This window comes from Corvus kubaryi, unplaced genomic scaffold (genome assembly GCF_017639235.1).
Source record: "Corvus kubaryi isolate FWS band 111438036 unplaced genomic scaffold, C.kubaryi_AGA036_p1.0 37262, whole genome shotgun sequence".
Classification (NCBI taxonomy): Eukaryota; Metazoa; Chordata; class Aves; order Passeriformes; family Corvidae; genus Corvus; species Corvus kubaryi.
Window position 1 is genome coordinate 1,390,137 of NW_024581078.1, and position 25,963 is coordinate 1,416,099.

Genomic DNA, 25,963 nt, shown 5'->3' on the forward strand with positions numbered 1-25,963 from the left:
ATCCCCTGGGCCCTGTGGGATTCCCTCCTGCTCCGTGTGGATCCCCTGGGCCCTGTGGGATTCCCGCCTGCTCCGTGTGGATCCCCTGGGATCCTGTGGGATCCTCTGTGCCCCGGAGGACTCGTGCGGGCCCCGGGCGATTCCCGCCCGCTCCGTGCAGATTTCTCTGGAATTCCCGGTGCCGGGAGAGCCGGGGGAGGAATTTGGGATTTTGCACCATAAAGCCTCTGTTTTGTTTTCAGCATTCTTCCATGCTGGGCAGTGTTTTTGGGGACTCCTATTATGAGCAGCAGATGACAGCTAGGCAGGCTAATGCCCTCTCCCACCAGGTGAGCAAATTCATCTCGGGCCTGGCTCGGCCTCTCCCACATCAAATTAATGCCAGTTAATTCCCAGTTAATTTTCTGTCACGTCCCCGTTCTGTCCATGTAGAGTTTTCCTTCTTTTTGTTTGTGTTACTCAGCAGTTTCTTGTTTTGTTTGGTTTTTCCCCCTCCTCACTCTCTGTCCTCCCACTCCCACGTAGGTGTTTAAAATGTTCTGCCAAAAAAAAATAAAAGGGAAAGCAATTAAAAAAAAAATAATAAGAATAATGAAGCTTTTAAAAGTGAAAATAATGTCAGGCAGCTTTGAAAAGGGAAAAGAGTGAAAAGAAAATGTTAAAGCAGTGAAAATCAGCTTGAAAAAGGAAACATAAGGTAGTTTGGAAGAGGAAAAATAGTGAGAATTTTAAAATGGAAATGAGCTTTAAAAGGGAAAAATAATGAAATTTGAAAGAGGAAAAATACTGAAAAAGAAATTTTAAAATAATGAAAATTCATTTTAAGAAGGAAAAATAAGGAGACGGAATAAGGAGAAGTAATGACAACTTTAAAAGGGATAAGCAATAAAATTTGAAAGGAAAAAGAATGAAAATATATTTTAAAATAATGAGAATGAGCTTTGAAAAGACATTTTTTAAATAATGAAAAGAAATTTTTAAAATAATGAATTTTTTAAAATAATGCAAATGTTGCAAATTAAAATAATGAAATTAAATTCTAAAATGACAAACCAAAATCTTTAAAAGAATGAAAATAAATTGGACAAAATTTAAAACACCGAAAAAAATTTAAAATTAAACATCATGGAAATACATTGAAAAATTAAAATCATTAAATATTTCCAGCTCCACATTTGTGGCTAGAATTGCAGTTGGGAAGGAGTCAGTTGTAGGTGATTGACTCCAGAGTTTGGGAATAATCCATGGCTGGTTTTATTTGGGAATAGTCAGAGCCTCCCTTGGTTTGGCCGACCAGAGCACGGATTCATTAAATTATGGAATACTTAAACCAGGAATGTGTCCAGAGAGGGAATTCTGGTGGGCAGAGACCTCAGGGCGAGCCTGAACTCCCTTTCTTTTCCTTTAAAACCTCCCTTTTCTTTCGTTCTCCTGATTCCCACGGCCCAGTTTGATTTGTGCATCTTCCTCCCCCTCCTCCGAATTGGGCAGGAAATATCCCGGGAAGCTCAGGGCCAACAGCCCCTCTTTGAGCACCAAAGCTAAAGATGAATTTGTTTGCCTGTCTCTCGTCCCGTCCTCGAGCCGTGTCCGTTGTCCCCGCTGTCCTTCCCGAGGTTGGGATTTAACAATTCCCGTGTTGCTCTGCAGCTGGAGCAGTTCAACATGATCGAGAACGCCATCAGCTCCAACAGCCTGTACAGCCCCTGCTCCACCCTCAACTACTCCCAGGCTGCCATGATGGGACTGACGGGCAGCCACGGCAGCCTGCAGGACTCGCAGCAGCTCAACTACTCCAGCCACGGCAACATCCCCAACATCATCCTGACAGGTAACTCCGGCCTGGGAATGCCGTTCCCAGGGGGGCACCGGGCCCTGTGGTGTTGGTGGCAGAGGGAAGAGGTTGTCCTGCTCCTCACCTGGGGCACCTCGGGAGATCTGAAGCTGTTGGAGTGTCCAAAGTTGGGATTCAGGGATGGGAAAAGGTCTTGACACTCAGGAGGAGACTGAGGGAGACTCTGTGGGTTCTGTAGCTCCTCCCGTGGGGCAGCTCCGATCTCTGGGAGCAGGGACAGGACCCAGGGAGCAGCTGGAGCTGTGTCAGGGGGTTGGGATGGAAAGCAGGGAAAGGTTCTTTCCCCCTGAGGGTGCTGGGCACTGCCCAGGCTCCCCAGGGAATGGTCCTGGCCCTGAGGCTTCCAGAGCTCCAGGAGCCTTTGGACACCACTCTGGGACAGGGCGGGATTGTTGGGGTGTCGGTGCACGGCCAGGAGCTGCATTCCATGATCCTTGTGAGTCCCTCCCAGCTCAGGATATTCCATGATCCCGGCCTTGGGGTTTCTCTCTGTTGAGCCAAGAAAGGAAAAGGGGATTGTTGCTGTTGAGGGGTTTGTTCACCTGAGCCACGGTGCCAGTCCAGGTGTGTCCCAGTGTCCCCCTCACCTGGAATCCCAGCACACAGGTAGAGCACCAGTTTTCCTATGGATTTTCCCTGGCTCTGAATTCCCTGGATCCTCTGCCGCAGCGAGAAGCTGTGAGAGCCAAACTCCTTCCCCTGCTCAGCCCGAGCTGGCCAGCAAAGGGTTGGAGTGTCACATATGGTGGCCAGTCTGGTCACAGCAGGATTTTGGAAACAATCTCTGCCCAGGGATACTGTGGCTGCAGCCAGGGATTGCTGGTGGGAATGCTGGAAATGGAGGTTACTCCTCCTAAAGCTGAGGGAGAGAAAAGGGACTCGAGTGACACCAAACATCCAGACACGAATTTTGGGTTGCATTTGGTGGTTTGGAGATGCTGAGAGGAGCCTGAAATCTGGAGGAGGATGGATGTTATTTACCTGAGAGCTCCATAAATGTTCCCAGGGTTTTTGGGAGCTGTTTGATGACTTCCAGACCGGTGTTTGTCCGAGTGACCCCCTGTGTGTTCTTCTCCCCGCAGTGACAGGAGAATCCCCCCCCAGCTTATCAAAAGAACTGACCAGCTCCTTGGCGGGAGTGGGGGACGTCAGCTTCGACACGGATTCCCAGTTCCCTCTGGATGAACTCAAAATTGACCCTTTGACCTTGGATGGACTGCACATGCTCAACGACCCCGACATGGTCCTCACCGACCCCGCCACAGAGGACACGTTCCGGATGGACCGGCTGTGACTCCGGCCGGGCTCTTGCGGAGGATCCGTCCCGGAGGATCCGTCCCGGAGGATCCGTCCCGGAGGATCAGCCGGAGCAGCTGCTCCGTGTCCCCCTGTACAATGAGTAACCACAGCTTGTTGTTCTGAGCTTGCCGCGCTGCCGAGCCCCCGTCCCCGTGGCGCCCAGCGATGTCACCCCCGAGCCGCTCGTTGCCGTCCAGCAGTAAGGAGTTTCCCGGTTTTCCAGTTTTCCGTTGGCCTTTTCCTCTCCAGAGCCCCCCTTTCCCCCACCAAAGCCCCGGCGGGACGCTGTCCATGTCTCTTTGCACTAGAGAAGGGGTTTGGGCAGCTGAGGAAGGGCAGGAGATGCTGGCGAACACCGAAATTTGGGGCTGGAGGGGCGAGCCCCGGCTGTGCCCCCTCCTCTCTCCCGGAGTGGGAAGCAAATCCCTGCATTGCCACCCCCTGGAATTGTGACTGTGCTTTGTGACACTGTTCCTCCCTCGAGGTATCCCCAGGTGTGTCCCCAACCTCTTGTCCCTCCCTCCTTTCCCAGCAATCCCGGCAAAGCGGAGCCGCCGCCGGCCACCAATCCCAAAAATCCACTTTAAACACTATTTTTTTTCCAAGCTTTTTATGTTTGGTTTTGTTGGTTTGGTTTTTTTTTAAATATATATGTAATATATATCTATTTCTATATATGGCTACATATATAGAGAGCATTTCTGAGCACACATGAAAGTTCTATAATTCATTACTTGATTAGACAGAGGATCAGAACATCTTAAAGCAGCTAAAAAAAAATAGAGACTAACCTGCATAATCCTAATTTTTACTTTGTGAGAGATTCCTGGGCAACAGGAAGGGCATTTCCATAGCAATGCTAGGCTCGTAGAATCATCATTTTTTAATTTTTTTATTCTTATTCATTACTTATTCTGTTACTTATTTATGACTTTTTTGTTTTTGTCGTTGTTGTTGTCATTTCTTTTTTTTTCTTTTTTTATTTAAATATTTGGATATTAGGAAAGTAGCTCAACTACATACAGCCAATGGAAGCACTCTACATAACTCTTGTACAGTACATTTTTTTTGTGGTTTTATTCCAGAAATATATTATATATATTATATATATATAGGTATTTTTAAACTAACTGGAATTTTAAACAGATGTTAAGCAGGAATAAGGGAGCCTAAGGCAAGTTTAGATGTTTTCCTTTGGAATAGGCAAAGTAGAGTGGTTGGAACTTAAAAATTCCTTCATTCACCTGAGGGAAAAAAATCTCTTGCTCCACACAATGACCAGGATTGAATCCTCCAAAATTCTGTTGGATTAAATCGAGAATTGATTGTTCCTGGTGGCCCTGGTGAATATTCTGTGCTGCAAATTAGAAAGATCCCATCCAGATTCCTCAGACTGGGAATTGGGGGTTTCTCTGTGGCCGGATCGATGGCGGTTCCCAGATTTCTGGGAATGAGTGAATTTAAAGGGGCTAATATTCCCTGCCCAGGGCACTGATGGAACATCCTCATTCCACTGGGATCTGCACGGGGACAGCATCTCCCAGCACAGGAAAAGGCAGGAATTAATCAGGAATTAACGTGATTTGGAGTCTTATTAACTAATTAAAAATGTGACCCCCGACGGTGAGCTGCCCCTGGAGAGGGAAGCACTTCCATTCCACCCAGGATTGGGAGCAGCCACGTGGATTTCATTCCCCACACCCTCCCTAAAATCCCATTCCAGTTCCCAGTCCACACCAGCTGTGGTTTGTTCCCCCACAGTTCCCCTTCCCACCCCTTCTGCACCACCTGGATTTGCTTTTTGCCTCCAGACCTGTCCCTTTCTCAGCCCTTCCGAGGAAATCCCAACCCCCAGCACTCCCAATCCCAGGAAGCTTCTCCTTGTTCCTGCTCGGGAGCGGCGCTGGGCTGCTCTTAACGAGTTCCACCGCAATTAATGAGAGTCCTCCTGCAATTAACGGCCTCTCACTGCCCTCCTGAGTTCTCCTGCTCCTAATGAGTTATACTAAGTTTCTGTGTGCTTCCAGAAATCCGTGGGCTGCCGTGCTGAGATTCCTGCCTGCTCTGCTGAGCGGGAGCGGGCTCGGGATCTCCCCAATCCCGGGGCGTCCGCTCACCTTCCGTGCCATTTGTTGACCATTTGCACTAAAAATGTGGAATTTTTTCTTGGCTTCCCTGTGTCTTTTGGGGTTTTTTTGGTTATTTTATTTTATTTTATTTTATTTTATTTTATTTTATTTTATCCTTCCCCATGCCCTCCAGAGGTTTCCCCGCATCTCTTGGCAATGTTTTGGGATTTTTTGGCAGGGTTTGAGCCCGGTAGGACACGCTCACTCCTGGTGGCTGCTTGTTTCAGATCCCTCACGCTTTTTCGGTTTAAGGAGGATAAAAGGCAGCTCAAACAGGAGGAAACCTGGAAAAACCAGGAGGAATTTGGGCCCCAGGTGACTCGGAGCCCTTTGCTGAAGGTACAGTGTGAGCCCAAAGCGCTTCGTGCAGCTCCCGTAGCTCCGGTGGGAATTCCGTGTCGCTCTCCCGTTGGAATGACTCCCGTGCATGTGGCAATCCTTGTCTGTGATGTATTTTTTTAACACCAGAGTCACTTCAGAGCGAAGCATCCGAGCAGGAGCTGAGATTCCTCACTGGAGACTCGGACAGGGAGCTGTGGCTCCGGCTCCTTCCCGGTTTTTTAACTCCGTGTGTAAATAAGAGCTCTTTGTTTCTTACACTTGTAAGTCGACCTTGAAAATGGCCTTAATTTCAAATAACACACCTTGGATGCAGCTGTCACAATGAGGGACCATCCAGCTGAGAGAAATCCAGGTTCTGCTCCCTTGGGAGAGGGGAAGGAGCTGGGATGTCCCCGTGGGAATGCTGTGTGTGCCAGGATGGGCTCCAGCTGTGGGCAGGGAAAAGCTGCTTCTCATCCCGACCCTTTGAGATCCAGGAATTCCAGCAGCTCCTGCCTTTCCCTTCCCCAAGGGGAGCCTTTCACGTGGGAGCTGCCCCAGAGGGATTCCCCCCCCCCTTCTCTCTCCTTAAAATTCCAGTTTTTGTGGCATCAGGCTGATCTGGAAGCAAACACAGAGAAAAGCATGGAGCGGACCCCAAGTGTTCCCAGCACAAATAATCTGCTTTTATTTCAAGTTCAGCACTCCCGTGCTCATTGTGTGGGGCTCCCTCCCTGCAGGTGGGAGCAGAAAGGGAGAACAAGAAAAAATCCCAAGGAGAAAATAGTGTTAATTGCTATTATTGCTGAGTTTGAGTTCAGTGGTGTTGAAGCTGTCTGGTGTCTCCAGGGGTGACTGTCCTACCCTCCCTGCTGAGTGACCCCCCCTCCCTCCGTGTTTTTATATCCATAACGAATTCATTCCCAAATTCCCAAGCTAGACTGTTGCATTTGCCAATACAATGGGGAAGAACAGGAATAAACCCTCGGTGCATCCAAAACTGTGATTTTTTTCCAGAAGCAAACCCAGCCCTGGTGCTGTGGGGGGGGTGGAGGGAGGCTCTTTTCCCTCTTTTCCCTCTTTTCCCTCTTTTCCCTCTTTTCCCTCTTTTCCCTCTTTTCCCTCTTTTCCCTGTACATAGATTTTCCCTCGGCGTTCCCGCCCCGCTGGCTCCGCACCGGCCGCATGCGTGACCCGGGCCCGGCTCCCACGGCTTCTGCATGGCAGGGAGCGCTTGCCAGCCGCCCCCCCTGTGCCCCCTGTCCCCCACACTCGGCCCGGGCTGGGCTCTGCCCCCTGGGCTTAATTTCCATTTTCAAGAGGGGAAAACGTTTCCAGAAACAGCCGCGGAATCAGTTCGGGAATTGTTCGTTCCTTGCGTGTTCCACGACCTCCTCGGAGGTTTCATGAATTCTTTGGTTAATCCATTTTTAAGAGCGCTCATGGATGAGCCTTCAGCTCAGAGGAGGTTGGGTTTGGTGATCCTGGAGGTCTTTTCCAGCCTTGGTTTGGTTGTTCCTGTCCAACCTTGATTTCATAATTCTCTTCCACCCTTAATTTGGTGATTCTTTTCCAGCCTTGATTCAGATTCTTTTCCCACCTCGATTCAGTGATTCTTTTGCAGCCCTGATTCAGTGGCTCTTTCCCAACCTCAGTTCCATGATTCCAAGAGCAAAAGCTGCCCCAAGTTCACCTAAAAGCAGCTCCTGAGAATGTCCAAAACCACTTACATTTCCCTCAAAACCGAACTCTCGGTCCTAAAAACTTGGATCAACAATTAAGGAAAGACCCTGGAAACCCCCTCTGGACACGAAGGAAGCAGGAAGGCCCCTCCTCCCCCCGTAGATCCCGACCTTGGCTGTTTTTTTTCGGGAGAAACCCCAAAACCAGCGCGTTTATTCCTCGGAGCAACGGCCCCCCCGTCACTGTGATGGCAATGTGAAAGCGCAGGTAGCCTTTGTTACGTGTGTCTGTCCTTTTTAAAAAACAACCAGGAAAACAACAAAAAAAAAACCACCCCAAAACACCTCCCTCCCTCTTAGAATTGAACTTTGTAGTGTTCCTGTTCTTTGTATTTTGAGTTGCATCTTATTTATACGGCGCAGTGTAGGCATGGATTGCATGTCGGTTTTCTATGCGGGCACCACGACATTCTGACTGTGTATTATAAATCATTTTTACCTTTTTAAACAGGAAAAAAAAAAAACACCCAACAAAACAAAACAACAACAAAAAAAAAAACAACACAACAAAATCATTGTGTGGAATTTCTATACTGCAAAGCCAAACACTACATGGAGTCCTCTCTTGGTTTGTGTTATTTATTTTCCGAGGCGGTCGGGGCGGGCGGGGGGCGGGCGGAGCCATGTGTGCGTTGCCTTATGTGGGCTTGACCAATTTTATCAAAATAAAGGCCTAAAGGGGTAAAATCCGCTGGCTCTTTTCTTCAGGGGGTGGAGGGATGGGATGGGAAAGCGTGGGGAAAAAAAGGGAGAGAATCCCAAACGCAGCTAGGCCGTGTGGGAATTAATCTTGGGAGTAAAGAGCAGAGGTTTGAGTTCGAATCCTACAATTCCAGCCCTGCAATCCTGGAATATCCCTTGTTGGAAGGAACCCACAGGGATCCTCATCCCAGGACACCCCAAGGACCCCATGATCCCGGAATAGCTGGGCTTGGAAGGGCCCTCTGGAGATCCCCCAGTGCAACCCCTGCCCACCCGGAGCAGGGACACAGGAGCGTGTCCAGGTGGGTTTGGGATGTCCCCAGGGCCTCCCTGGAGCTGTTCCAGGCTCTGCCACCTCCATAGAAAGTTCTCCCCATGTGGAGGTGGAACTTCCACCCCGTGCCTGGGAGCGTTGTCCGAACGCTCTGGAGCCGTGGTGGCCTTGGGGACAGGGACAGGCAGCTCTGAGGGACTGGCCGTGCTGGTGGCTTCGGGTCAGGCCTAAAATTGTTGGATTTTAACGTCCTTTGGGTCAAGTTTTGGTGTTTTCCTTCATTCCGTGTGCTGGTGAGTTGGGATGGAGCCACCTTGGAGCTGGGAGTTGGACATGGGGTGGTTCTGTCTTGGGGTCTTTGATCTCCCTGCCCGGTGTCCCAGCCCCTGAGGGGACAAGGGACACTCCCAGGGGAATCCACCCTGATGTCACCTCCTGGTCCAGGTGAGCCACTGGAGAATCCTCCAGCCCATAATTCCAGACACAGAGCTGGGGTTGCTCCATGTGGCTGCTTGAACATTCCCAGGGATTCCTCAATCCTGCTCCTCCCCACTGTGGCTTAGGGAAAGAAAAGGGATCAAAGTCTCCATTCTAAACCCAAGAATGGTTTCTGTCACTGGAGTTGTAAAATTTCTGAAGGAAAAACCAACGGGCTTGAACTTGCTCATAGAAATTGAGTTGAATTATGCCATAGAAAGGGAATTTTTGGAATTCAACCAGATCTCTCCTGTGTGTCCAGCAGGAAAAGCCCTTCCCAAATATCCTGGCTTCTGTTTGATGTCACCTGTGAGAGGAAAAGGTTCAGTTTGGCTCAAATTTGCAATTTTTAAGGTATTAAATGAGGAGATAGAGGTGATGTTTCCGCCCTTGCAGAGATGTCGGATATTGGAGTTCTGTGATGTTTGTGGGGTGAAGTTTTGGGGGGTTTAAGGCTCATTAAACCAAACCTTGTTGGATCCTGAGTGTTCTGGCAGGAGCAGCGGCGCAGTCGGAGGGGCCGGGGTGGGGCAGCATCCCCTGGACACATCCACAGCCCTGGGGCACCGTAAAACCCAGACAAAACAGGGCAGGAGGCTCTGGGGGTTGTTTTGGGGAGGAATCAGACACAACTTGGAGCTCTTCCTGACCTTTTGGGAGCCCCATCCCTGACCGGATTCCCTGTGGAAGGGGGAATGAAGGTGTTTCCTGAAGGGGAGCTTTGATTTTATCCAACCCAACCCAGCAGAGTCTCTGACTCAGTGGCAGCTGACCCCGACCTGGTGGAGGGTGTTGAGCTTGGGGAAAAAAAACCAAAATGATGCATTTTCAGCCTCAAAAATGCTGCTCTGGACAAGCAAAACCTTTTCTATTCAGACAATTTGTGTGTGATTTCACTGATTTATGCAAACAAACCCTGCTTGGTGCAGCAGCAGGGGCACAGAAATGCAGGAAAAGTCCCTGCTCCAGCAAAGGTTTATTTATTGTGTTTTTGTCTGGGTAAAGTGGAAAACTGACGTTGGCTTTAAGTGTTTGCAGCCAGGCCTGATGTGAAAACGCAGCTCAGCTCCGTGTACATCCTTTCCCACCTTTATTTTTTTTGTGTGTGAATGCTTCTGTCTTTGTATCTTTGCATTCTTTGTAAAGGAAATGGAATAAAATTCAAATGTTTTTGCCTCTGGCTGCTCGGCTTTTTCTGTTTCATTTGTTGTTGGTTTGGGGGGGGGTTCAGTGTCCATAAGGAAACGGCAAAATCAGATTATTTTGGTTGAAAACTGAACTGGGGACTCTTCAAGAGGAAACTGCAGCTGCTCTAAAACATGGTGAGGTCTGAATTTAAACTGTCCCCGAAACACTCCCTGAGTTCTGAGGTCTCTTGGTGGCAGCTCTGCTTCACTTCAGCTTTGGGGCTCCCTGGGGTGGGGATTCTGGGGGAGTTGGTGGATTTTGAAAGAAAAAATGAGAATTTCAGAGCCCAGAGCTGCCTGGTGAGAGGGTTTTACACGTGGCCTTGAACAGGCGGAGCTCTCACCCAGGAGATGGGTGGGAGAGGGAGGTTCTTGAGGAAAAGGTGCCTCCTTGCATTGGCACTTCCAAGGAAATTCCCAATGCAGCCCAGGGCTCTCTCAGCCCCACCGAGCTCAGCCCTGGAGGGTTCCTCCCTTCCACATCTGCAAGGGAAAAGCTTCAGAAGAGGGGAAAGGACACACATGTGACCAAGGAGAAATCTAGAATTTATTATCCAACATTCCAAGTGTTTATTATCCAACATTCCAGAACAAAGATACTCTCCTTAAAGTGCTTTTTTATTTATTAAAATGAGCAACTTGTACCGAGGCTGCTCCGCGCGTCCTTCTCAGACTCGTGCTGGGTTTGCTTTGCAGCAGGTCTCGAAAAGGAAAACAACATTCACACTCAGGAGCCTTGGAGTAGGGGAAAGATTCCTGGGAATCATCCACGCCAAACTTCCTCCAACCATCCCAGCTGCTGCAGGGAGCTTCCAGCACAGCCGCGAGCTGGGGCTTGCAGCAGCTCGGGCTTCTGGTCACACTCCCTGTCTCCACCTCTGCCCTTCCCAGAGGATTTGTGGAGCGTTTTAAGGGATTTGCTGTTGGGGAAGAGGAGCTGGAGGCTGTGAGGGTGCAGTGGGAGGTGCTGACAGTTCTTGGGGCAGGATTCCAGAGCAGCAGCAAGCACGGTTTGGGAAGCAGGTTGGGCTGGAGGGACACTCCACGGGGATTAGTCCTGCTGGACCCGGAACGTCTCGTAGTCCTCTGGGATGGTGTCTGAGGATCGAAGCAAAGAGAGATCAGGAGCAGGAACAGCAGGGAAAATGGACTCAGCTCCTGTTTGCTGCCCCATTCCCGTGGCTGTGCAGGTGTCCAAGTGAACAACTGGAAAATGGGAAAGAACTCCATGTTTGCTTTGCCAAGCTCACCGTTGCAGCGGTAACGGAGGTTGGACCAGATGATGTTCTCCTGGGAGAAGCAGAAGACCCCGAGGCGTCCCCCTCTCATGGTGGTGTCCAGGACAACTCCGGTGTCTGCCACGACCTCAGAGCCTTCGTAGAACCGAGCCCTGGAGGGGAACAGGGCAGGGACTGAGCAGGAGCTCCCCAGGCCTCCTGGATGCTCCATCCCCGGGAGAGTCCAAGGCCAGGTTGGAGCAGCCTGGGATAGTGGAATCCCTGCCCATGGCAAGGTTGGAACTGGACGAGTTCCCTCCCAAACCCATTCTGGGATTCCCTGAGGCTGATTTTCCCAGTGGGAATTGTCCTGCCTGGAGCTGAGGGCAGGGGAGGGCAGAGCCTCACCTGATGTAGCCGACCTGGGGCCGGTGCTGCAGGAACCAGCGGTAGGAGGTCTTGTCCTTCCAGCCGGAATTCCGGGGGTCTTTCCAGAGCAGCTTCACCTGGTCCGTGGTGTCTCCCGTGTGCCACAGGGAATTCCGGAGGTACTCCCCAGGGCCGGTTTTGGATTTCACTGCCTGGGACAGAGCAGAGCCTGGTCAGTGTGTGCAGAAAGGATTCACTACAGCTGCTTCTGCCAAGGCAAAAATCCACCAAGGAATTCCTGCTCCGGAGTTCCTTTACCTTCAGCTGAATTCCAGGCTCTGCCACTGCCCGGAAGGGGTTTGCCTGCCAGTAGGTCTGCTCCATCTGCTTCCACATGACCACGTAGAAGCTGGAGCTGTCCTGGTACCCGAATATGAACCCGGCGTAGTCGTCGTCCGTGGCCGTGTTGACGTGGAAGGTGCCCTCGAAGTCCACCCCGTTAAAGGCTGTGTACCCTGTCAGGGGCAGGAGAACAGAGACTCTGCATTCCAGGACTAAACAGACCCAGGACTGCATCTATTTATAAGATCTCTTCCAGCTGGGGAGATGGATTTTGCCAAGGGGAATCTGGACTCTGAGACTACAGGGAACAGTGGATGGATCATTAAGCAGTGGCCAATCAAAGCTGCGCCAAGTGATGATTTTCCAGTGGGAAAAGGTAAATTCCTCACCTACTGCCAGGCCAGGATCGCTGTTCATGGTCTGGACAATCTCCATGCCCTGGAAGGAGGAATTGTGACTCGTTACTGCAGTTCCAGACACACCAAATTCCCTCTTGTGCTGCTCCGGGGCTGCGACTCTGGGATTTGGGCACTGCAGAACCACGGAGGCTGCGGAGTCTTTTAGGGAAAACCATCCAGGATTGTTCCCAGCTGGAGCTCTCCCCTACCTGGTTGAGGACGATCCAGTTGGGGTCGATCTGAGCGTCCCCCTCGGGGTCCAGCACCACGGTCTGGAAGGCCCTGAAGTCGGTGAGCGTCACCTCGGCGTTCTCGGGGCAGACGTCGATCCTGTCGATCACCATGTCCCTGTCGAAGTCGTCCTCACACAGGTTCCCCACGCCGTCCCCTGGGCACGAGGAGGAGGAGGAGAAGGAACGAGCCTGGAGCAGCTGCTCCTGCCCTTTGCTCTGGGTTTGCTCAGCCTCGGGCAGCACCAGGAGCTGCTCAGAGCTGGGACACCCCGAGGAGCTGCAGAGAAACCCCTCAAACCACAGACACGTCTGGAAGAGAGAACCTGATCCCAAACACGATCCCAAACATGATCCCAAACATGATCCCAAACATGATCCTGATGCTGGGGTTGAGGAGATCTGCAAGTGCCACAGGCCTGGCTCGAGTCAGTCCCGAGGAAACCCAAATCCCTGTAGATTCCAGAGCTCGCAGCGACCCCAGGAACCCCCAAGGAGCCCCCACACGGATGCATCCCTCACCATCGGAGTCCTCCTGGCCGGGGTTGGGGACCAGCCTGCAGTTGTCGGGGCCGGGGGGCCTCAGATCCGGGATCCCGTCGTCGTCGTCGTCGTCGTCACACTCGTCCCCCAGCCCATCGTTGTCCGTGTCCAGCTGGGAGCTGTTGGGCACTGTGGGGCAGTTATCCCGGGAATCCTGGTGCCCGTCCCCATCACTGCAGAGACAGGGCCAGGGCCAGGGACACGTTAGCCACGGCCACCAGCACAGAAAACCTTCCCAGGGGCTGGGATCCTCGGCAGGAGCAGCAGGATCGGGGATTTCGGCCTTCAAGGTATTTGTCACACCAAGAAAAGGTCAGGAATATTCCTGCTGGAATGTGTGGACAGCTCTGGGAATGGTCCTTACTTCCAGTGGTCACTTTTTTTGAAGACAATTCCACCTCTAAACCTTCCTTTTTTAATGGGATAAGGCCAGGCCAGGTTGTCACAGCCCCTTTTTTCCCCTTCATCCCCAGGATTTCATACAAATAAATGGAATTTTGAATTTTTACAGCAAGGTCTCACCTGTCCTGGTTGGTGTCACAGACATCTCCCACCAGATCGTGGTCGGTGTCTTTCTAGAAAGATAAAGGAAGAATAATTTAAATTTTCCAGAGATCAAGAGCAGGAATAGGGAACAGAGCTGCCAACAGCAGGAGAGTTTCTGTGGGATTTTTGGGGGGGATTCTGAGGAATTCCAGCACTGGGACAGGGCAGGAAGGGAGAGCCCAGGGTGCCAAACTTCCTCCCTGGCTGCCGTTTGCTCCCGAGGGAATTTCCTTCTGTGCCACAGGAGGGTGGCAGCTGGAATTGTCACCTGGGCAGGTGACACAGGCACTGTTGGGGTGACAGGAATGACCCTGTAGGACTGAAACTGGGAGGGTTCTGTACCTGGTCAGGGTTGCTGAGGGTGGGGCAGCTGTCACAGGCGTCCCCCACGCCGTCCCCGTCCCTGTCCCTCTGGTCAGGGTTGGGCACTCTCCTGCAGTTGTCCATGGGGTTTTTGATCCCTGGAAAACAGGGCAGAGTGGGTCCACAAAAACCCAGAATTCACAGATAAAGCAGCAATTTCAGGATTTGGGGATGGTGTTTGTTGAGCTCCCCCTGAGCAGGGGTGGAACCAGCCCTGGGCTGTCCCACACGGGGTGTCACCAGGAGCAGCACAGGGAACATGAGGTTCCCAAGAAAGCTGTGGCTGCCCCGGCCCTGGAAGTGTCCCAGGCCAGGCTGGAGCAGCTTGGCAGGACCCATCCGTACCCAAACAGCCCTGGATGCACTGGGAATTCTCTGTCAGTAACTCCCCGTGGCTGGGGCCAGCAGCAGTGGGGATTCCTGGCTGCTGGGAGCAGCTTTTGTGCAAATCGTGACCAGCTCAGTTTCCAAAGCCAGCCAGGTTCGTGTCCACCCCAGGGGACAGCCCTGACACCCCCAGCCTCAAGCCAGGAGCTGCTGGCAGCTTGGATATTCCCAAATGTCTCCCTTGAAATGCAGCACCAGGCAGCCAGGATGAGGCTGGGTGTGATTGTGGGCAATAAAAGGGATAATAAATGAAAGGTTGTGAGCACCACCCTGTGACAGAGCTGAGCTCCAGGACACGGGGACTGCCCAGTCTGTCACCCCAGGAACCGAGCTGTGCCTGATCCCAGCAGGAATCAGTCTGGAACGTGTCTGGATCTCGGCTCTCACCGTCCCCATCCATGTCATCGTCACACTCGTCGCCCTTCCCGTCGCCATCGATGTCCTTCTGGTCGTTGTTCTTCACCTGCCGGCAGTTGTCACACGCGTCCCCAAAGTTGTCCTTGTCGGCGTTGCGCTGGTCCGTGTTCCTCGTGTACACGCAGTTGTCCTGCAGAGGGACAGGGACACGGGCTGGGGACACCAGCACCTCCTCAGGGCGTCCCCAGCCAGGCCTCACTGAGGACAGGCTCCCCAATTCCCAGCGCTTGTGAGCCCAGATGTTTCTCTGCCTGGTTTTAGATCCTCAGAGCATCCAGACCAAGGCCTCTAAATTCCCACTGGAGCCTCTGAATTCCCACTGGGACCTCTGAATTCCCACTGGGACCTCTGAATTCCCACTGCTGCTTTGGGAAGGGCAGCACAACTCGAACCTCAGCGTTCGGGATCCCGTCTCCGTCGGCATCGTCGTCGCAGGCGTCTCCGATCCCGTCCCTGTCCGCATCCTCCTGGCCGGAGTTGGGGACGGTCATGCAGTTATCCTGCGAGGAGAGACACGGGAATGTCACCCAGGCCGAGTTCTGGAGGTCTCAGCAGCACCCGATCCCGTCCTGGATTGAAGTTCCCGATTTCCTGAGGAACGGGAGCCGGCTGCTCTCACCTTGCGGCATTTCCTGTCGGAGCAGCGCTGCTTCTCGTCGGGGATTCCGTCGATGTCCGTGTCCTTCCCGCACACGTAACCGTTCCCTGCCCACCCCACGAGGCACTGGAAGGCAGCAGAGACACAAAATCAGCTCCCCGATGGCCACAGCCCCCCGAAATCCAAGGTTTCACAAGAGGACCGGCACAAAACGCTGCAAATCCGGGGCTGTGAAAGCCCACAGGGAAATAAACGCCTGGGAGAAACATTCCTGGAACTTGGACAGCTCAGATCCAGCTCTCTGCTCGGCGCTGAGGCTGTGAAGAGGCGGCAGCAGGAGTCGGATCTGAGGTTGCTGGATGGATTCTCCCTGCTCAGCTCCAGGGAATTCCGTGCCCGGCAGCGCTTCAGGAAAAACCAAAACCTCAAAGAAGCGGGAGCGGATCGGAGGTGCCGGAGCAGCCCAGGGAGGAGCGGGGGCCGCGGCTCAGGTGCCAGGGACGAGCAGGGCTGGTTTGGGAAGGGCGATCTCCAGGAGAGGGCAGTGGCAGACCCGGGGAGAGGAGCGCGGGATGCGGGAACGCGGAGCGAGCACAGCCCAGGCGCGGGGCTGGGAGCGGAGCCCAGCTGCAGCAGGGTGGGACCAGACCCCAATCTCCATAGGGTGGGACCACCCCCCGGTGCCAGGGCTGGCTGTGGGCAGCCCCCCGCACCTGGCAGGACAGGGAGCCGTCCCTCTCCACGATGCACTCGGCTTTCTCGTGGCACGGGCTGATCTCGCCGTTGGGGCAGCGCCGTGTCCCCGGCGCCGTCTGGCTCCTGCAGCCGCTCAGCTGATCCCCCACAAAGCCCGGCTTACAGGCCCCGCACTTGTAGGATCCCTGCAGGGATAAACGGGGAGGAACTCGAACGCAAATCCCGGCAAATCTCTGCTGCAGCCCTTCCTCGGCAGCTGGGTTTGCCACGGGGAATGGGGAGCCTGGGAAAAGAGATCCACGAGGATCTCCAGGAATGTCAGGGAATCCTGGAATGGTTTGGGATGGAAGGGATAGTAAAGCTCATCTGGTGCCACTCCTGCCATGGGCAGGGACAGCTTCCACTGTCCCAGGGTGCTCCAGCCTGGCCGTGGACACTTCCATGGATCCAGGGGCAGCCACAGCTGCTCTGGGAATTCCAGCCCAGCCCCTCCCCACCCTCCCAGGGAGGAATTCCTTCCCGATATCCCACCCAAATTCCCCTTTTCCAATGTGAAGCCATTCCCTGTGTCCTGTCCCTCCATGCCTTGTCCCCAGTCCCTCTCCAGCTCTCCTGGAGCCCCTTTAGGCCCTGCAAGGGGCTCGGAGCTCTCCCTGGAGCCTTCTCCTCTCCAGCTGAGCACCCCCAGCTCTCCCAGCCTGGCTCCAGAGGGGCTCTGGCCCTTGGATCCTCTCCATATCCCTGAGGATTTACCCGGGTGTTGATGCAGATGGAGTTTGGGACACAGTTCCTGGCAGCTCCGGTCTCACACTCGTTGATGTCGGTGCACACCTGCCCAGGGAGAACAGGACACGCCTTCACCTTCACCCCAAACCCCAGAACCTGGGCAGGGCCAGGGGCACGAGCAGAGCCCTGGCACACCTCACTAGGCCAGGACAGGTAAGTTTCCCTGCTGACAAGCTTGAGGCAGATGCCAGCAGGACTCCAGACCCCCTTTCCAGAGCCAGCAGAGATTCCAGGCTGGGAACAGAGCTGAGCTCTGAGCTGAGCTGCTGGAATATCCTCCCTATGGAAGGGGGTCCATGGACTTGGAAGCTCAATGGATGCATCCCATGACCAAATACCTGGAGCCTCGAGTGCTCCTTTGTGGGACAGTTATCCCTAAAAACCCCAATCAGCCCAGGCTGTTGGGATTTTGGCTTTCACCTGTCTGGAGCTGTCAGGAAAGCTGGGAGGGGGTGGCAGCAGCTGCGTGAACTCTTCTGTATCCTAGCAGGAAGGGTTCCCATCCCCATCCCCATCCCCATTCCCATCCCCATCCCCATTCCCATCCCTGGGATGGCTCCACAGCCACAGAGGTTGTTGGGATGCTCTGTCCAGCCCCAGTTTGGCACAGGGGAGGTGGCTCTGGGGCTGAGGTGTCCTGGGCACTCTCCTCTCTCCCTGCATTCCCACCAATATATGGAATCACGGAATCCCAGAATGGTTTGGGTTGGGAAGGACCTTTAATCATCCCATTCCCACCCCCAGGGACACCTTCCACTATCCCAGGGTGCTCCAAGCTGGCCTTGGACACTTCCAGGGATGGGAATTCCATCCCAGCCTCTCCCCACTCTCACAGGCAGGAATCCCTTCCACCTTTAGGAATCATCACCTCCCGTTTCCCTCCTGTTTCTTCGAAGACCTTTGAGTCCCAGCTGCAGATGGGAGAGAATTCCCAGTTTCTGAGGGACACGGAACATTCCAGGCCCTTACCTGTTTGTTGGCCCTGGCATAGACCATTCCCACCCCTTCCAGCAGCTGCCCGGTGAAGCCGGGCGGGCAGGGGTCGCAGCGGAAGCCGGGGTTGGTGTTAATGCACTGGACTTTCGGGAAGCAGGGGTTGGCATTGCACTGAAACAAGAGAGAGGGTGCCCAGGGCTGTGCCAGGGGGCAGCTCCAGGGCTGGGGCACGTCCAGCTCACGGATTTTTAGTTTTAAGGAAGGTAAAATCGCCCAGAAGTTCCTCGAGAGCTTCCCCAGCTCGGGTGTCACAAAGCCACTTGCAGATCTAATTCTCCTCAGGTGACACCAGAGCCCGGGCAGGGAGCTGCTCTTGCTTCACATTTTCCTTCCTGGAATCCTCAGAGTCCAGGGAACTGGACAATTCCTCACCCTGGCCTTGAAACACATCAAGAGTTACTTGTTTACCACTCTCTTTCCAAATTTGCTGTGAATGCTTTGCTGTTTGCAACACTTCATTATTTTCCCTGGATTTTTATGCTCTGTGCTGGCTGATGCATCACAGGAATACAGTGGATCCCATATTTTGGACTGACAATCCCAAAATCTCTCATGGAGCCTTCAGCAGGTTTTTAAATTGAAATGCAATTGAGGCTTTGCAAGAGTGGGATAATCAAGTTTAGGAATATGGTTTGGGAAGCACAGAACTCAGGAGCCCTACAAAAAACCAGTGGATGAGCAGAGCTTTGCACACACACAGAGCTTAAAATCGGTGGAAAGCCACATTTCCTAAAAAACCCCACAGTGTCTGCTCAGCAAGGTTTGATTTAGGGCCGAGACAAAGCCCTGTGGTTAAGGTTTGCTGTTTCAAGGATTATTTGGGAAGTGTTTGATCCCGTTCCACACCTAATAAATCTTATCTCCAACAACTCATCAGCACAGGAGGCCGCTCTGCTCTTCCAAACTCCCTTCCCTGTGTGGCACAAACCTAAGGATTTATTCTGTTGGGAGAAATCCCAGCTGGACTGGCCCTAAACCCTCCCTGGGGAGAGCGCGAGGAGGGCCAGGCACAGAATTCCAGCTCCCGCAGGGATTCCAGGACTTTCCCTGACAACCACAGGGCAAACCCTGGAACATTCCAAGGAAATGGGGCCAGTGCTGTGGATTCCAGGCTGCCCCTGGGTGTTTTACCTCGTTGATGTCGGTGCAGTGGGTGCCGTTCCCGGAATACCCGGGGGGACAGGGCCCGCAGCGGAAGCCGGCGCCAGTCTCGGTGCAGGGAACTCCGGGGAAGCAGGGATTGGGGAGGCACCGGTTGAACTGGGTCATGGTGACGACAGGACCTGTCACCTCTGGCCGCATCCCTGCAGGATGAGAGGGGTGGTGAGGGCAGAGCTGGCACTGCCAGCACCTCCCTGGGGTGGGCACAGCTGGGGCATCCCTGCCTGGTCTCTGCCAGGGGTGGAAATGGAGGGAAATCCCTGTTTGGGAATGGAGGGAAATCCCTATTCTGGAAGTGGAGGGAAGTCCCAGGATTATGGTTTAGGTTGGAAGGGACCTTTAGGATCATCAGCTGACAGATTTCTGAGGCAGAGCAGGCAACAAATAAATAAGAAATCCCAGGAGTCATTGATGGTTTGGGCTGAAGGGACCTTCTCATCTGCCACAGCTCATGGCAGAGGGGGAGAAGCAAAGGCTGGGGCTGAAGGGATGGAAAAGAGCCCTGGAGAGAAGGATTTAGGGGATGAGGGGCTCAGAGCCCAGAACCTCCCCAGTCCTGGGCTGATCCCACAGGGTTGGATGGGAAATTGGGAAGGAATTCCTCCCTGGTGACGGTGGGGAGGGGCTGGGATGGAATTCCCAGAGCAGCTGTGGCTGCCCCTGGATCCCTGGAAGTGTCCCAGGCCAGGCTGGAGCGCCCTGGGATAGTGGGAGGTGCCCCTGCCCATGGCAGGAGTGGCACCGGATGATCCTTAAGGTCCCTCCAACCCAAACCATTCCAGGATTCTGGAAGGAAAGAGAAGCTTTTGGAAGCTCCCCCAGCTCCAGCTGCCCTCGAGCCATGGGAGCAGCCCAGGGCACCAATCCCTGTGTGCAGGGGGCCACAAAAAAATTCCCAAATATTGGGAATAACCGGGGCTAACTGTGATCCAGGCTGTTCCCTTTGGGGACAGGGGCACCGCTGGCATTTCCCTCCTTGCTGGCACCCAGAGGGGGCAGCTGAGCAGAGGACTCAGCCCTGGCACTCACCGCAGGCATCGCACTCCATGACCGTGTTCTTCAGGAATGTTATCTCCTTGATCTGGAAGGAAACAACAGCCACGCTGAGCCAGGGGCGGGATTTGGATCCAAGGATTCCCAGCGCCAGCAAAGCATCGTGGCTGGGCCTGCTCAGCTCCCACCCAGCAGCTCCTGCCACCAAAATTTGGGGATTCTCTGGAGATGCGGTGGTTCATCCTTTGGGATTCATTCCCTGGATGAATTCCACTGTTGCCACAGGATGATGTTGGTCTCTCACAGAGGAGAAAACACTTGAGCACATAGAAACGAGGAAAAAAATCTGTTTTCTGCTCCTGGGGATGCTGATCCAGCAATGCTGGAGAGGGAAGGCAGGAGGAGATTCCCTTGGGAATAACCCTGGGCACTGCTGGTGCCATTTTTGTGGATATTTAGAATCTGTTCCTGAAATTCCCTCCTGATTTCCTCTGGGCTCCCCTTGAAAATATTCCCACATGGAGCTGGGATGGAGATCAGGGAAAGGTTCTTCCCCCAGAGGGTGCTGGGCACTGAACAGGGAATTGTCACATTCCAAAGGCTGCCAGAGCTCCGGGAATATTTGGACAACGCTCCCAGGGATGCACAGGGTGGGATTGTTGGGGTGTCTTTGGAATTCTGGAATATGCAGAGATAGATCTATCCCAGATCCCAGATCTCCCACTGGAAATGGGAGACAGAGAGCAGAGGATTCAGGGATATCCAAGGATTCTCCAGCCTTTAGCTCTGGAGACTCAACCTGACCTTTAATCGCTTTTATTGCACCCTCACTGCCAACAGCCCAAGATGCTGACTTAAGGGAAAGTCACTTTTTGGGAAATCTTTGCCCAGATGAAGGAATTTCCACCTCGTTTTCCCACTTGGGAATGCGAGTTTGGCTCCTGAGGAAAGGATTTGGGACAGCTGAGAAAAACGTGGATAAAAAAGAAAATAAAAGAAAAGGAAAAGAAAATGAAAAGAAGAGAAAAGAAAAGAAAAGAAATAAGATTAAATAAAACAAAACAAAATAAAATAAATAAAATGAAATAAAAAAATAAAATGAAATAAAATAAATAAAAATGAAATTAAATAATAATGAAATGAAATGAAATGAAATGAAATAAAATAAAATAAAATAAAATAAAATAAAATAAAGTGTGGCAAGAGGGGGAAAGAACAAACAGGAAAATCTGCCTGGGAGCTGGAAGGGAGCACTGGAATCGCTGCTGGAGGCTGCCAGGAGCCCTGGCTGCCCCGATTCCCAGCAAACACTGGGTTTTTATGCAGGGCCTGGGATGTGAGAGGAGCTCCGATGTTTTTGCAGGATTCCAGCTCCCTGCCCCTGGAATCCCTCAGCTCCCACCGGGAATTGCAGCAGAATGGAACCTTTCTGTCCCTTTCCCAGAGTTGAAGGCAAACCGTCGGATAAAATCCTGGGTGAAACGGGGGAAGAGCACCCAAGAAGTTCCAAATTCCCTAAAAAACTGCTGGAGCCAGGAGGGCTTTTAGGATTGAAACAACAGCAGGAAAAAGGGGATGCAGAGTGTCACATATGGTGGCCAGTCTGGTCACAGCAGGATTTTGGAAACAATCTCTGCCCAGGGATACTGTGGCTGCAGCCAGGGATTGCTGGTGGGAATGCTGGAAATGGAGGTTATTCCTCCTAAAGCTGAGGGAGAGAAAAGAGACTCGAGTGACACCAAACATCCAGACACGAATTTCGGGTTGCATTTGGTGGTTTGGAGATGCTGAGAGGAGCCTGAAATCTGGAGGAGGATGGATGTTATTTACCTGAGAGCTCCATAAATGTTCCCAGGGACCACAACAAAGGGCTGGGAGGGCTCCTCCGTCTCCCACACTTGGCCTCTCCCCAGATCTCCTGAGCCCACAAAGGCAAGGAAAAAGTGACTTTGTTTTCCCAGTTCAACCCATCCCAGTGTGTCCCTGCTAAAGGTTCACTCCACGTTTCAGCTCCAAGCAGGAGAATTTGGGAATTCAAAGGAACTTCCAGTGATTCCAACTCAAATTTCCAGCTTGAGTTGCTCAAGTTGAGTTTTTTCCCAACTTGAAGGGTTTTTTCACCTTGTTTTTCCCAACGTGAAGGTTTTTTCAACTGGATTTTTTTCCCAGCTTTGGAAGTTTTTTTTCACCTTGAAGTTTTTCCCAACTTGAGGCTTTCCCCAACTTTATCTCCCAATTATAGATACGATGTGAAACCACCTCTGGATTCTGTTTTGAAGCAATAATCTGCTGCTCCCTGCACACAGGAAGCAGCTCCCCAATTCCAGAGCGAGCAGAGAATTCCCAGACCCCAGGAAATCAGGAATTAGGCTCAGGAAGCAGCTCCCCAATTCCAGAGCGAGCAGAGAATTCCCAGACCCCAGGAAATCAGGAATTAGGCCCCCTCCTCACCCACCTGCTGCTTCAACAAATCCCGAACTTCCAGCAGCACACGATTGGTTTCCCTCATCTCCTGCAGCATTTCTGGCCCAACTTCTCCTCCTAAAAAAAGCCAAAATGGTTGGGAAAATCCCAGAGGATCCCAGGTTTATCATCCAACGGATTGAATAACTTCATATTCAGGATTCAGCCTCCACCCCAGGGAGTTTTTTGCTGGAATTTGGGCATGGAGTGGGATCAGCAGTGCCGGAAGGGAGAGAACAGCTCCGCGCTGGCACAGTGGGAGCTGCTCCTTTGGCACAACCCCTGAACTTCACACTTGGGAAGGGATTTGGTGCCAAAAGCAGCAAATCCCGGATTCCGGGCTGGGAAAAGCTCTGCTCCCGGAGGCTGAGCCTCTCCCAAGTGTGGAAAAGGGGCCCAGCAGCTGCTGCCTCCTCACCTGTTCCCAAGGCATTCCCTGGATTCCTGCTGAAGGCGGGCTCTTTGCGGGTGGCGGCACTTTGGAGTGGCCGGCTGGGATCTTTGGGATACAAAGGACACGCGTGTGCTCATCCAGGGAAAAGCTGGAATGCTGGAGGGTCGGGATGGGCTCCCGAGCTCAGCCGGGGAAGGGGATCCTGGTTATTCCCTCCCGTCTGGATTTGGGGCTCCTTTTGGGATGGGGTAAAAATCTGGGCTCTGCCCAAGGGAGGGAGGGATGGACCTCGTGGTTTTCTGGGGTTTTAGGGGTTTTTTAGGGGAATTTGATTGTGAAAAGATAATTGGACACGGAGTTCAATTCAGGGATTCCCATGAAATCCCAGTGTCCAATTCCTCGTTGGCCAGGAGGATGTACGACCTCATTTCTCTGGGTTTTTTCCCTAATTTCTCTATTTTTCCTATAATTTCTCTATTTCTTCTATAATTACTCCATATTTTGCTATAATGTCTCTATTTTTCCTAGAATTTCTCTGATTTTTCCATAACTTCTCCATTTATTCCTTTAATTCCTTTATTTCTTCTATAATTTCTTCTTTCCATAATTTCTTTTTCCCATAATTTTTTCCCCTGTAATTTCTCAATTTTTTTTTCCCTATAATTTCTCTGTATTTCCTATAATTTCTCTCTTTTTCCCTTGATTTACCAGTCCTTTAACAGAAATCACACCTCACCTACAGCAAAAAGAGAACCAGGAATAAATCCTACAAAAAACTCTGTGTGTCCAGGGGAAAAAATCAGCTGGAATCTGGGCTCTGCATCCCTGAGCAGGGAGAATTTTCCAGTGCCAAAGGGGCACTGATTGAACAAAAATTCCTCATTTCCATGTGACAAACGAGCCCAGAAACCTCGTGGATCTTCCCAAAAGGGTTTGGTGAATATTTGTAACCTCTTCAGTAAAATTTTGGATTTTGGACTAATTTGGATCCCACAGATCCTCCTGGAGCTGAGAATTCCCCAAAAACAGCGTTTGGAGAAGTGGAATTTGTCCATTCCTAGAGGTCAGGGCTTCCCTGAGCTCCATGTGCAGAAAATCCAGGGATTCTGTGCTGGGACACTCTGTGGGATGGGGGTTCTTTTAAACTTAACTCAGATGTAAAATGCAGATTAATGCAAAGTGTCTCTGGCAGCTCTTTACAAAACCCAACAATAAATATTTTCCTTAAAAAAAAAAAAAAAAGGAGGGAAACGGATGAAAAATCCCACGGAGCATTTACACAGTTTTCCTACAAAAGCCCCAAATCCCTCAACATTTTCAGGCTCCACTGAAACATCCTCCCTCTTTATCCCCTTCCACCCCCCAGCATTTTCCGAGCAGCCTAAAAATCCCCCCCCAAAAAATCAGAATGAAATCAGAACTTAAGTCAGAATGAAACAAGAATGAAATCAGAACTAAAATCAGAATAAAATCAGAATTAAATCAGAATTAAATCCGAGTTAAATCAGAATGAAATCAGAATTAAACCCAAGTTAAATCAGAATGAAATCAGAATTCAAACCCCTTACCTATTCTTCTCTGCTGACACAAGGAGAGGGGACAGGAGAGGAGGAAAAACACAACCAGAGCTGGAATCATCTCGGAATTTCAGGGCAGGGTGGGTGCAGCAGCTGCTCCTGCAGGGAGATCTGAACCTGCAGCTTTGCCTCTGCTCCCCATTCGTGGTTTGCTATTTATGAAGCCACATTCCTTCCCCTGGAGTTCTCCCTCGGATGCTGGGACGAGGGGTGGACGTCATTCCTGGCTGCTCCTCCACGGAGAACGTTGCAAAAGTAAACAATATGAGAAACTCATCAGCAGAGGAGCTGAAATTTCTTTTTTTTGCCCTTTTTTTTTTTTCTTGGTACTAAAATAGGTCAGAAAATTCCAGAATTCAAGGGATTCTTTTTTTTTGGGGGGGTGGAGGTTTGTTTCTTCCTCACAGACACGGGGCAGACAATGATTCACAGGCGGATTTTCCTTCTGAAACTGTTCACAGAGGCTCTGAGACATCTGGAGTGCACCAGAATTCCAGAAAAAAGCTCTTTAAGCTCCCCACAGGCAAATTTCACCACTCAGAATTGGGGGAGAATCATTGGATCATGATTCTATTCCCAAATTCTGTCCCAGAAGGATTGGGCACATCCTTGGAGGGGCATTTTTATTCCTGAAGGAAGGATGAAGTGTAAAACTGAGGGAAAAGAAGGGGGAATTTGCAGATTTTTGTCTCCATCCAGCATTTCCCATCAGGAAACACGGAGCAGATTGAGGAATCAACCCGGGAGCAGCCGAGGAAAAGCTGGAAAACCTTCCAAGAATCTTCCAATTCCAAGAAAAATTCCAGGTGGAAGTGTTACCTGTCAGGAAAGGCCTGGAGACAAACCCCTGCTGCCACATTCCCAGAGTTTGGCCTGGAAATCCAGCACGAAACACCCCCAGAGAGGCTCAGGGAAGCCCCAGGAAACAGGAGCTCAGTCTTTAAAATGTGGGAGCTGCAGGAATTTGGGATATTTACAGAAAGATGGGATTTTTTTCCTGCTATAACCTCAGACCTCCCGTGCTCAGGAAGAGCTCCAGGTCCCTGTGGTGACGGGGCCTGGTCCTGTGGGCGCTGCTGGGCCCACACAGGCCCCAAAATAAATGGAATATTCCCGGTTTGGAGTCCCAGGGATGCTGGAACATCACGGATTTTACACTTTCTTGCAGCAAATTCACACTGGAAATAAAATAATTTGCACTTAGTGACATTTGGGTGGCTCTGCTGGCCTGGCACAAGTTGCCTCTGCTGGCACTCAGCCCACAGCCTGAAGGATTTGATCCATGTGGGATCAAAACGATGGAATTTCCCAGTTTTTGGCATTTCTGGACAAATTAACCCCATGCCATTCTCATTATTATTACTGAAGATAAGAGATACCATTTTTTCTCCCTGATGTCCTGAGAAATCTGATTTATAATTTGGATTTTCCAGCAACAAATGAGGAGTGAGGGATTGAAAAATTCCCTGTCCCACATCCCTCAGGGATCAAATCTTTCACC

At 51.6% G+C, this 25,963-nt stretch overlaps 2 protein-coding genes across 9 annotated transcripts in view; one reads left to right on the forward strand and one right to left on the reverse strand.

Moving 5' to 3' along the window:
• The window catches only part of CRTC1 (CREB regulated transcription coactivator 1), a 28,616-nt gene extending 20,783 nt beyond the window's left edge, over window positions 1-7,833 (forward strand). For 4 of the 7 annotated variants that reach the window (XM_042024463.1, XM_042024466.1, XM_042024469.1 and 1 more), the window contains 3 exons: window positions 243-329; window positions 1,651-1,831; window positions 2,938-7,833. In XM_042024463.1, coding sequence (XP_041880397.1) covers window positions 243-329; window positions 1,651-1,831; window positions 2,938-3,149 — 480 coding nt within the window. In that variant the 3' untranslated portion in view covers window positions 3,150-7,833. The remainder of the gene's footprint in view (window positions 1-242; window positions 330-1,650; window positions 1,832-2,937) is intronic. The other 3 variants (XM_042024465.1, XM_042024468.1, XM_042024467.1) reach the window with 1 other exon arrangement.
• A 2,678-nt stretch (window positions 7,834-10,511) lies between these two features.
• Window positions 10,512-24,917, reverse strand: LOC121662847 (cartilage oligomeric matrix protein). Of its 2 annotated transcripts, XM_042024479.1 has the most exons (20): window positions 24,454-24,917; window positions 22,910-22,990; window positions 22,484-22,569; window positions 20,065-20,116; window positions 19,006-19,178; window positions 17,848-17,985; window positions 16,846-16,923; window positions 16,110-16,277; window positions 15,418-15,522; window positions 15,191-15,298; window positions 14,769-14,928; window positions 13,974-14,092; window positions 13,608-13,660; window positions 13,065-13,258; window positions 12,522-12,700; window positions 12,304-12,352; window positions 11,891-12,087; window positions 11,612-11,784; window positions 11,237-11,376; window positions 10,512-11,084 (listed from the first exon to the last, which is right to left on the reverse strand). In XM_042024479.1, the coding sequence occupies exons 1-20, from the start codon at window positions 24,521-24,523 to the stop codon at window positions 11,038-11,040; spliced, it is 2,370 nt and encodes a 789-aa protein (XP_041880413.1). In that variant the 5' UTR covers window positions 24,524-24,917; the 3' UTR covers window positions 10,512-11,037. The 2 variants fall into 2 exon arrangements, with proteins under 2 accessions (XP_041880413.1, XP_041880414.1); XM_042024480.1 differs by lacking the exon at window positions 22,910-22,990 and having other exon boundaries at window positions 24,454-24,910.
• Window positions 24,918-25,963: the final 1,046 nt, after the last annotated feature.

What these genes read in the sequence shown, in the direction of transcription:
- LOC121662847 (XM_042024479.1), bottom strand. Translation starts at nt 24,523, where the DNA reads ATGATTCCAGCTCTGGTTGTGTTTTTCCTCCTCTCCTGTCCCCTCTCC. An exon ending in GTGTCAGCAGAGAAGAATAG is followed by an intron (nt 22,991 to 24,453) that starts GTAAGGGGTTTG and finishes TGTATCCCAAAG; the next exon opens with ATCCCAGCCGGCCACTCCAA. An exon ending in GGGATTTGTTGAAGCAGCAG is followed by an intron (nt 20,117 to 22,483) that starts GTGGGTGAGGAG and finishes GTTTCCTTCCAG; the next exon opens with ATCAAGGAGATAACATTCCT.